At 36.6% G+C, this 12,273-nt stretch overlaps 1 protein-coding gene across 1 annotated transcript; it reads left to right on the top strand.

Annotated features, from left to right (window-relative positions):
* The first annotated feature begins 92 nt into the window (after positions 1–92).
* Positions 93–11,849, top strand: LOC137294683 (deubiquitinase DESI2-like). Its single transcript, XM_067825755.1, has 5 exons — positions 93–493; positions 6,081–6,153; positions 7,198–7,291; positions 9,824–9,965; positions 11,084–11,849. The coding sequence occupies exons 1-5, from the start codon at positions 455–457 to the stop codon at positions 11,270–11,272; spliced, it is 537 nt and encodes a 178-aa protein (XP_067681856.1). The 5' UTR covers positions 93–454; the 3' UTR covers positions 11,273–11,849.
* Positions 11,850–12,273: the final 424 nt, after the last annotated feature.

The following is a 12,273-nucleotide window of genomic DNA, read 5'->3' as shown; positions in this document are numbered from 1 at the left end:
TTCTACACCTTGTGAGATAGTTTAAGGGAAAATAGTATGATTACTCAGTTGCTGGAAATGACGTAATACACTTTCCTGTACAACTCCCACAGTAGAACATTTCTCACTTTTTTATTGTTCACCAATATTACTCATTCATGTCACTCTTATTTTTGACGTTTTGACAGATATGTGTCATTCCTGGGGTGTTTTCTTGTCAAGAAGGATATAGTTATGTTGGTAACCCAATCAGCTGATTGAAACTAGGAAAGGATATTTGAGGTGCCTGGTTTTGACAGATCATCTCTTGCTTTATTGGTGTGACCTCACTTAGCCGAAGACCATTTGACCAACTGTATGTGCACCAACTTTTGCACACCTAGGCTTTGTGTGTAACCTTACTACACGTTTCTTCCAGTTGATTAAATGCAAAATCGTCTAACTGGCTTTTCAACCGACAATTGTGTGCACTGCTATGGCGCAAGAGCCAGTTATTGTCAATGTGTATGATATGGTAAGTGATATTTTCTGTTATGACGTATTTATCTATTAGTTTTGACATGTGCTGATTTCTGTGTGTATGTTCTAACATTTGGAACCTCATATTTGCATTAATTACTTTTATTCACTGGGAAAGCCTTGAAATTTGGCAAGTGAAAATATGGTGGGTGCGAGTGTTTATGTTTTCATGCATGTATCCAGATATGTGTGTACGAGCATCTTCATGTTTTCTTATGCAGTGATAGGTTGTGTAGTTTGATGGGTATGTTAGAAAAACTAGCCCAGATATTACCCCAAATGTAGTGCCACTGTACTAAATTTGCCTTGAGAAAATGGCCTCTGTGGTTTCAACAGAGGAGTTGAAATAACCCATAAACATGTTAAAGGGCAAGTCTGTTGACAGTTGACATTTGGGTGTATTATATCACACAGGAAACAATATCAGAGAGATTAAATTCTTCAACAAACACACTACTGGAAAACAACAGCTAACCCAAGCCCTATGCGGAATAACTGAGGAAGATCGAAGAGAAATCTTAAAGGACCACTAAACTCAATTTTTGGTACTCTTTTTATCACTGCATATGAAAGACTTTTGGTTAGTCATAAACGAAACACCATTTTTTTTTAAAAAACAAACTTGTGGTTAATTCATACCAAGCGCTTAAAAGTTGCTAAAAAGCCTTCTGCTTTTCTCTCGCCCACAAACGAAACCACAGACAGGTTACGTAACTCTGTTGCCAGAGCCCTACAGTGACGTCATAGAAGGAACGGTTTCCAGTTAAATGTATAGAAAATGTGTAGGAAGCTCGTCATGTTGCTGATTTCTCGACGTCACCAAAGACATGCCGAATTGTTGTGTTGCCGCCAATTGTTCCTTGGAGTCGGGTGATGGTGTCACTATGCACAGATTTCCACCAGACTCTGTAGTTTGTGCTTAAATTGGTTGTTAATGCGTGCGAAGCGAGCGTGTGGAAGCCTGTGGTATATACTAAATCGGATGGTTCGCCCCCTACCATGCGTGCAGGATAGGAAATGGAGTTTAAGTTTCATCGAGTTTATAAAATTAAGACTGCTTACTACACATTGCTGACCAAAAGGATTTTGCATGGATATAGCACTTTCTTCCTCGAAAACGAGGATGTGGTCGAAGAGACAATATTATCGTAAGTTAGCTTATATTGACCCCTTATTTTGACCGATTCCAAGAGTGAAATTGTTATGTTATAAGCAGTGTCATGTAAAATCCTAATGTCCATCAATAGAAAACATATTTTACTACCTGTAGAAAGTAATTTTGATTCTGTAAGTCGGTGAAAACAAACTTAAATAGCATTCATCCTCAGACAGGGCGCCGCCATTTTTGAAAATCGTGAAGTCACGGGCTAAAGTCCATTAGAATTATTGAGATTATGATTTGTTCTCATCAAGTTGGAAAATCAAAACTACTTTTTACTGGTAGTTAAATATGCATTTGAATCATGGCCAAAAGAATTTTGCATGACACAACTTTTAACATAAGGACTTCTTCCAAGGAAGCAAGGTGGCGGTCGAAGTGACATTTATATTGCAAGCAATGTTTTATTGACCTTCACCTCACTTCCAAGAGTGAAATTGTTATGTTATAAGCAATGCCATGCAAAATCCTATTGTCCATCAATAAACTACATATTTTACTACCAGTAGAAAGTAATTGTCCATTTGTAAGTCAGTGAAAACAAACTTAAATAGCACTCATCCCAAGACAGGGCACCACCATTTTTGAAAATCGTGAAGTCAAGTCCATTTGAATTAATGAGATTATGTATGGTAAGTTAGAAAATCAAAACTACATAAATATGTATTTGAATCATTACCAAAAAGAGTTTGCGTGGCACAACCTGTAACCTAACCTAAGCGAGGTCGGGGTCGAAATGAAAATACTGCGATAATAAATAATACTTGGTTTGTAACATTCACTCACCAGTATGTAGACACTTGTCAATATACGTCTTTATACTTGGTCTCATAATTCTAATTACTTTATAATCATATTTGTATGCATTTTGAAACTTAATAAAAAGAAGCGATCTGCGAATGTATAAGAGGAATGTAATATGTAGACATTTCATAGTTTGCCTATATGAATCAAAATTCGCATGCACGCCCTAGTGTATGTTGTCTGCATCATTACAATGACTCTATTGAAAGCTACGACAACTTATTAAAAACAAAAATGCAAATATTAAAATTAAAGTTATAGGAACAATGTCAGGCTATTACCTTCTTTGAGGAATGTATCCATCAATATCCACAAAAAACAAGTGATATATAATTCATCTGCAGATTTCCCAAGTGATGTGTCTTTTAACAGTCTAATATACGAAAACGTGATGTATCGTTTCAGGTGTTTCACATTGCTGTATAGTTTCATTGGTTACCCAAGATAGCACACCTGCCAACTAATTGCATAATGTGCGTCATTCTTTTTAAAAAGTTATTTAGTTAGCCAATAATGAGCGATCAATGTACTGGCGGTTAATCCTTTGAAAGAAGGGTCTTGTTTTACATAGACATAGAGACGACAGAGTCTATTCAGTATAGATTAGTAAATGTACATACATAAACACTACCTTTTGACAAATCCCCCATTTAAATCCCCATAAAACTAATTAATCAATCAGAGTGTTATCGGTTAATCCTTTGATGGATCCAGACAAAAGAAATGCCAAATGGGGGCCATTGTCGGGTAATCTAAGTGGCATTACCACTAATTATACCTGTTATAAATTCATTAATTGAGCATAAAGTGAATGATGACAAATAACGTGTAGGTTTATACCACCTAACACGAATTACAACCTAGTGACACCAAGTGATTTTGACAGAATCATCTATGAAAACAAGGGTTGTAACTCGAAAACTAGGCAAAGCAGGAGAAAAAACTAAATGATAGTAGATTGTGAGAACATATAGCTTTCATTTTTCTCAACAGCTTTCGCGATTTCAGGTTTGTACAAACCTGTAAACGAAATAGTTTAACCCCTGAAATGTAGATGAATACTGCACATACCCTCATTTCTATGAATGTCTATGTTTTCTTTTTTGTCAGTGTTACAGTTAATGAAGCAGACAAATATGAGAAACTAGCGTTAGGTCCATGTGTTATTATTTTAGAAAATAACACTTCTTTACAATTTATAAACAAGACAAAGGTCAGGACATGTATGCTTAGTGGATCATTGGCCAAACTGTTGACTTACTGGCCCTTCGAATGGCCAATTAAGTAGATAAGCTACTGAAAAATCCTGCAAACACAAATGATAACTTTTGCACTTATCTTGTGTTATCATTTCAGTTTCCAGCGAAAATGATCACTATATCAAGTGTAAATATCATTCAGTAAATATTCATTCAAAGTGATAAATCCAAATGATCCATATGATAATTGTTAAATGTAACATTCACAGTCTAAGTAAACTTAGTCTCAGTGTATTTCATTACCCTCCACCACTGAGTCTAACAAAACCTAGTAGAAGGTCGCATCAGGTAACCTTTGAGCGACCAATGACTGTCCAATCAAACGTGAGATGGTTGAATAGATTTAACCAATCAGACAACAGCTACTCTTTAGGGATCGGAGGGACTTTCAAAATATTCAAGTCAGTGACACAGATCTCTCCACAAACAAAAATCTGCACATAACACAGTTATTTGACCTGCAGTATATACACTTTAAGGTTTCTGTTGACATGGTTACCATTAGCTAATATTTCCTGAAGATGACATTCTTGAATATTGCCCAAAGCACTATTTTCAGCGACTGTTTACTCACTGTTGTCATGGTTGTACGTAAGATAAAAAGTTCAAAAGGTATGTGTGAATGTGCATTTTCGCGATTTGGTAAGCTGTGTTCTGATTGGTCAATCTCAAAGGTTACCTGACGCAACCTCCCATAAAGTTTTGTGAGACTCAGTAGTGGAGTGTAACGAAAAGTACTGAGGATAAATTTACTCAGACTGGTAACATTCACATATTTTTTTCCACATAATTGACAATAGTTGGTCATTAGTAACATGATTATGGCACTGATGCAGATGCAACACTCATACCTGCAACCTCAATATCAAGTTGAACTCCAATACGTACAAAGTGTTTTATCATGCTTGTTGGTTTAGTAACCTAATCATCAGTATCTCTGATAAACATAAATCCAGAGAATTATTTTTAGAACCCTGCCCCATTGATCATGTTTATTGGATGAGATGGTTAACTCTATGCATAACTTTCTTAACCCAAATATATTTCTACCAACTCTGTGACTGTATTGATTAGAAGAACATGAGTATATGATAGTCTGTGGTGTGAAGATTCATCCATGCGTATCGATGCATTGATCCATAGCCTGCTAGATACATTGAATCAATACAAAGTTAAGCATGGTAGTATATACCAGTATGATTCTTCAAATGGGCTATGATACATCGATGGTAACTTTGAATATTTCTGAATCTCGATATCTTGCAAGAAAAAGACTTACTTTTGTTTGATGATGAAGATATAGGCTTTTCTTCATCAGTAAACATATTCTGAGAAATTTCTTGTGTAAAGAACTGTGTCAGACTCAGTGCTCACATGTGTCAACATTCACAAACTTTGTTATCTCATTTCTGAATGAATATTGAAAAATGCTAATGGAATTTGATAAAATACTTTACAAAGTTTTTGTTTTGATCTTAACATGTTTTATAGTTGATTTTAGAATTAATCATTTTAGTTCCCTTATGTTGCTATTTGTATCGCATGGGTACAATGTGTGAAGCCCATTTTCTGGTGTCCCCCGCCGTGATATTTCTGGAATATTGCTAAAAGCGGCGTAAAACTAAAACTCACTCACTCACTCACTATTTGTATCGTATCAAGGCATCAGTGCTCAATACTTTGGCAATATATCGCTGTGACTAAACATTTAGTATCATATCGCAGGTTGTAAACTAATATCAGCACTACTTAACCTGATGGTTGCGTGTCATGCACATTTCTTAAGTGTCATGCAATAGTAGGATTTATGGTGAAGTAGTGAAGTACATACACACAAAGTAATGTTTGTTTGGATTCCATGTGTTGTGGACATGATACGCGTCCATATTAAATGACCTTTCTTAAGGTAAATGTGTCAATGTTACGTGTCTGTGTCATGTTTATAGCAGTGTGTAGTTTTAGGAAAATACAGTAAGGAAACCAGTGAGGTATGGACAGTGGTCATGTTCAAGCTATCAAAAGGGTTTTCAGTCCATGTTAGAATATTTCCTATTTTCTTTCAGTCATTTGCATGAGTCGCATTACTTTTACCTCCTCCACTGAGGAGAGTAAATATGATCATATGAATACACAAAAAACAGGTCTAACAGGGTTTTACCTTGACTTACAAGCGTATGGGACCCTGGGAACTCCTAATTATTAGTTATAATGGTCCTTGCAGGCAATACAAGGGTGCTATGGAGTAATGGTTTAGAGAATGGTATGTTCTGATAATTTCTTTGGAGCTGGAAAAGAATCATTTTTAACCCTACCAATCCAAGAACAACTAATTCTGATGTTCCTTTCAATTTCATTTGCAGTACTGGATAAATGAGTACACGTCATCGCTTGGCATTGGGGTCTTCCATTCAGGCATTGAGGTGTATGGGACAGGTGAGCATATAAATTATGAAGGTCATATACTGTGTTTTGTTTCCTGGTTCCCAGTATCCCAACCGCGCAAATCGATGCGCATGATGTTGATCACTGGATTGTCTGGTCCAGACTTGATTATTTACAGACTGTCTCCCTATAACTGGAATATTGCTGAGTGTGGGGTAGAACTAAACACACTCACTTAGTCAGAAGCTTTGGTTTGTGGTAGACCCATCTAAAATGGTGAGTGGATGGTCAGGCTCTGTGACTTGGAAATTGAATTCTTCTCATACTATCCCCCAACCAGTATTCCAAAAATGGTGCTGGCTGATGCTCATAATGTTGATCACTGGATTGTCTGGTCCAGACTCAGTTAGTTAAAGACCGTCGCCATGTAGCTGGAATATTGCTGAATGCGGCATTAAATAAGAAACCAACCAACCAAACGAGAGATGGGTACCATGTGTCCTTTTTGAGAATTGTTTGACTGGAACCCTGTTAAGAATATTTTGACAGCCATATAAAATGATCTGGACTTGCAAACACTGACTTTGACTGAAGCTTAATCTTAACAAAACATATAAAGGTCAGAAAGAACATGTGCATAGTTCATAGAAATGCAAATTTTGGTAACTTGTAATGAAAGCACAGAGTTCTTAATAACTGACTAAAACCATGAAGAATTGGTCTTCAGCACCCCAAACTTCGACTGACAGGATTGGGTGGTCAAGCTTGCTGACTTTGATGCGTCATTTTATCTCAACAGCATAGATCAATGCACATGCTAATGATCGCTTGATTGTTTGGTCCAGACTCAATTATTTACAGATAGACACTGTACAGATAGAATACTGCCTAGTGTGGTGATAAACAAGGAACAAACAAAAATAATTGTCTTGGTAGTCCTGCATGTATCCAGTTCCTATTCAGTACTGACCTGATGCTGGCACCCAAGTTACCTATCCCAACCAAACTTTGGTGATGTTGTAACAACAGTGATGTTCTTGTAACTATAGTGACAGAATGTTTATGACTGTGCTGAATATTATTTCCTTATTTCAGAATATGCGTACGGAGGACATCCATTTCCATTTTCTGGTGTGTTTGAAATAGCACCTAAGGATGCAGATGACTTGGGGGAGCAGTTCAAATTCAAGTGAGATAAACATTTTGTAATTCAGTGTGTGCACTATGTTCATTGTTAGGAGTTCCTGTTAATTGGTTGACTGTGTAAACAGGAATAACAATAGTTAAATTTGCAGAAACTGCTGGTAATAAGACTTTAAATAAAATGCTGCTAAATTTGTCCATACAATGAAATGGTAGCATCTGAAGAGAGATCTATTTAGATTGTCACTTCCAGGGTACTCTTAAACATTATGCAGGTTTTGAAAAAGTCTCATGCTTAGTGCCTGACTATCTATGATATAAGTAATATCAACAAGTAAACCTATTTAAATTGAAAAGTAATCCTAGTGAGTAGGGTGATTCCTTAACCTAGTTAAGTCTAGATTTGCGTCATTTAGGGTTTTAACATTGCAGGTAGGGCTAGGTGGCAGGGTACATAATGTGGTTCAGAGACTGAGACAGACTAGTTTTAAGTTTTTCCAAAGGTTATATTTTGCTGACTTGGCAGATTCTATACATGTCATAATAACATCAGTGTGTGTGACTTTTCTCAAGAGATGATCTATCAATCCCCAATCATTTGTGGATGCCAGGATAGAGCTGACCTGACATAAACATGATGCGACATCAGACAAACATGTCTAGCAAATAAAGTGTTAGCTTGTCATGCCGAAATCCAGGGTTTGATTCCCCTCATGGGTACAATGGATGAAGTACATTTCTGGTGTTCCTCGCCGTGATATTGCTGAAATATTACTATTATGCTAAAGACAATACTCATTCACTCACTCACTCATGAAGTGAAGATCTGTGTTAGAACCGATCTTCTGTAACCCATTCTTGTTGTAAGAGGCGACTAACAGGATTGGGTTGTCAGTCACGCTGACTTGGTTGCACATGTCATCGTATCACAATTGTGAAGATCAATGTATATCTCTGTATTGTCTGGTCCAGACTTGATCATTTAATCATTTGCAGACTGCTGCCATATAGCAGTAAGTATGTGTATAGTGCAGGGTAAAGCTAAACTCACTCACTCACTCACTCACTCTCAAGAGCATATGTATGTTTTATAAGTTTCTGATTTTTGAGTGCCCATCTTTCTGTCCAACTTGAATTGGGGACAAACCATTGTCCTTAATGAAAAGTTCTTGGAAATCTCAGAGAATGAAAGTATGATGGAAACTAAGAACAGGACCTGTACTTGGTACTTTGAACTCACACCTTTGACGCTTGGATTTTAGATATCTCTATTTTTCCATGGCAACAAGTTTACAATAGAGTGTTATTTTTCATTCCAAACCATTAAAATTTGCAAATGGTACAGGCCAGCCATGACTGGTGTCACCTAAATCAACAGGGATTGGGAAAGGCAGGAGCCATATTCTGTTTTACACATTAGAATAAAATATGGCCCATTACAATTTTGAAGTTTTCTATTAATACAAGAGCAGTGGCCCATTCCTAATTCAGCAGATGGCGAATAATCCTGAAAATGGCCCATTGTCAAAGTTCTCTTTCCCAGTCCCTGAATCAGAACTATTTATTCACCATGTTTACAGTTGTATGCATGGAACAGTGGAGGTGACACAGTGCTGAACTCTCTATCATTGGTTGTCATCTATATGAAGTGTGAAACAGAAAGTGTCTCATATATAGTAGAATATATTACGAACTGGAACACAGTAGTGGTGTTCGAGTTATTTGAAATATCTGCAGATTGGTTGAGTTTGAACTTGATGATGGAACATATGTTAGTTGTCAGGGCCTGAACATTTGTTTAGTTCTTAGAAATCTCACTTTACTTGCTGAAATGTCATGACTGAATATGTCATGAGGATTCCAGGAAGTCTATGTTCATGATGTATTAGTCATCATTTCAAAGAAGCAAGTTGAATCATCTTTCCTTGGATGTGAAGTTTGCAAATGCAGATACAATTTGCACAGTTTCTAAAAGCAGCAGCAACAACAGCAACAACAACAAAGACCTGCCTTACGCTTATCTGCAGTGACAACCTGAATAGGAAAATTTGAAAAATGACACAAACTGATTTTCTTTAATGATTGCTTGTTGGTAGTGAACCAATCATCAATTGTGGCATTTCAACCAATTCCCAGCACTAGAATATAGTGTGAACTTATATGCAGTTGTTTTGCTTATCTGTTATCAGAGTTATGTTGTACACTGAGTTATCCTGTGTTGTACCTTGAACTGTATGGGATGGTGGGGTCATGGTTAAAGCGTTTGCTCGTCACTCTGAAGGCTGATTCCTCACATGAATACAATGTAAGAAACCCATTTCTTGTGATATTGTACAATATGGTAACTGGTCTTGCAGATAAGCACAGGGTTAGGAGTTAGTTTTTGTTTAAAAATGACCCATTCCATAACTACAGAGGTTTGATTTACCAAGTAATACAAGTGATCAGTACTTCCTTAATTTAGCTCTTCTTAGACTAGCACACCATTTCATATATTGTAGCATCTGTCTACCAAATAGTTATATCACTGGAAACACCTGTCCATTTATATTACTGATGCTGATATTTTCACTTCCAGGGAGTCCATTGTATTAGGATATACTGACTTCACATCAGATGAAATCAGGAAGTTAGTGGAACAACTTGGGAAGGAGTTCCGTGGGGACCAGTATCACTTACTCAATAAAAACTGCAATCATTTTACTCAGTCTCTTACACAGGTTGGTATTGGGTTTGAATATATGAGTAGATATAAGATTTGTTTTATCCAGTTCACTGTAGTCCACTCTGTTAAATCAGTCATGCTTACTTCTGTGCATATACTTTCCACATAACCCTTTATTCTCCATATACTTTTCATGTAACCCATTGCAATCCATATACTTTCCATACAACCCTTAATTCTTTATATACTTTCTGTATAAAGCTCCGTAATTCATATACTTTCCATAAAATAATCTATTCTTCATATACTTTCCATGTAAAACACTGTAATCCGTTTACTTTCCAGAACCTTTTACTCTCCATATACTTTTCATATAATCCACTGTAAACCATAGAGTTTCCATGTGATTACTTCTCTGTATATATCATCATTATAATCCTCTAGGCCCTGATTTTCAAAGCTTTCTTAGTGCTAAGATAGTCATAAGTTAATGTTAATGTGTGGCACATGCGACTATCTTAGCAATAAGAGAGCTTTGAAAATCTAGACCCTGCTCTCCATAGTAGTCTATTGGGCTGTAACGATGCATTGGATTATTGATGGATTGCAATTTTTTAGTCTTTGAGAGTAAGTCATCGTTGGTATAAATGAAAAGCTATCAATGGTATGCCTTACTGTATATAGTTTAGTAGATAAATGCACACTGCAAAATACAGGAAGTACCAGATTTGTTCACTTTGACTCTTTCGGCTTCATTGAATTTATGTTTTAACTAGATCTGGGTTTCAAGTTTCTTGTCAGTTATTAGAAGAAACTGAAACTACAACAGTTTTGTTTAATTTCATGTAAGCTGTACGAGTATTTGGGAAATGACTCAAAAGAGACAATTAAAGGAGCAAAAAACTGGCAATAGTATTGCAATAGTTCGTCGTAATAGGCTGTCGTTATGGTAATAGTATGTTGCATTACTTGCAATAGACTATCACTATCACAATAGTTGTTTTCGCCCTCAATAGTCACCCCTAGTAGTCTAATACTCCACTCTTCTCCATATTGGCAACATATGCTCCACTACCATCAATGTGTTTTGATACTATTATCAGCTTTGATTATTAGTTCACTCTTTAGCTGTTATGCCGGTCATGTCTTGCAATACAACAATGCTTGTTTCAGATCATTTGTGGCAAGGAACTGCCCAGTTGGGTCAACAGGCTAGCTTACATGAGCTCTTGTATTCCCTTCATTGAGAAAGCAATACCAAAGGAGTGGCTAACACCAGCAGCTCTCCAGGCTGTCATTCCCGAACCTACCGAAGAGGAACAAAGAAATGCATCCCAGCAATCTTCATCGACGAGGAGGTGATACCCAAGTGGGCTGCTTTTCGTCGGTCGTGTCTGATATTACCAGAATGGTCTGAAACTGCATTTGCCTTCTGTGCCTTACTTACAAGTCGGAGCATGTATATACTTTACATGGCTGCCATTGGCCACGATCAAGTATTATCATCAGGGAACAATGCAAGAAAAATGTTTTCAGGTACTGTCTTGGTGCTTGTGCATGCACGTGCATTTAAGCGGATATCATAGGAATCTGGGTAGGTTGAAGGGGTGGTCAGCAAGCTGAAAGCAGTCTTAATACCGTGACCATTGCTAATATTTGATATGATTGTAGTGATGGTCACATACTGGATTAAGGTCGTTTTTTGCAGGTGTGTTCACAATGGTAAAACAAAGCTTTTGGAATTGTCATCCAGTACCCATTGGTAAAGTTTTTTTTCCTTTCCATGGTATTGTTCTGGGATGATCAAATTCTGTTGATTATTAATGTTACATTGATCAGTTACTTATTGAAAGTGCCAGTGTTATTGCATTTTATTAATCCTGTAATTGTTATTCCATGAAGCCAGTTTTTGAAGATTAGCTTCATTTTGATCAGACAAAGGGAAATGTTTACATACTGTTCTGAAATATTTAGACTGAAGGTCATTTTTGATTGTCACTATTATCAAATTTTGTTTATTACTGTTTTCTGATTCTAAACTTTTCATTAATTAAAGGGATAATTATTATTACTATGTTCATCTGATAGCATAAGAATAGATAATAGCTTTTTCTGGCTGAATTGTTTAAAGGTATGTATGAGAGGACATGCTGGTATCTTTAGAATGATTCTGTGTATCAGGGATATAGTGTGATGAGGATGTCTTCCCAGCTGCTTGTCATTACTATAAAGTGCTGTGCAGTATGTAAATATTTTACTCTTTGAAAACAGATGATAATAAAACACAACCACTTTGCCAAAAGCTGCTTGTCACAGCACCACAGTACAGAATTGCCTTGCTATCCAAACTATGCTAGCTTTCA

The sequence above is a fragment of the Haliotis asinina genome, chromosome 8 (genome assembly GCF_037392515.1).
Source record: "Haliotis asinina isolate JCU_RB_2024 chromosome 8, JCU_Hal_asi_v2, whole genome shotgun sequence".
NCBI classification, from domain to species: Eukaryota; Metazoa; Mollusca; class Gastropoda; order Lepetellida; family Haliotidae; genus Haliotis; species Haliotis asinina.
The sequence above is the reverse complement of the archived record's forward strand: the minus strand, read 5'-3'. Positions and strand labels throughout refer to the sequence as shown.

What these genes read in the sequence shown, in the direction of transcription:
- LOC137294683 (XM_067825755.1), top strand. Translation starts at nt 455, where the DNA reads ATGGCGCAAGAGCCAGTTATTGTCAATGTGTATGATATG. An exon ending in TTGTCAATGTGTATGATATG is followed by an intron (nt 494 to 6,080) that starts GTAAGTGATATT and finishes TTTCATTTGCAG; the next exon opens with TACTGGATAAATGAGTACAC. An exon ending in TTACTCAGTCTCTTACACAG is followed by an intron (nt 9,966 to 11,083) that starts GTTGGTATTGGG and finishes TGCTTGTTTCAG; the next exon opens with ATCATTTGTGGCAAGGAACT.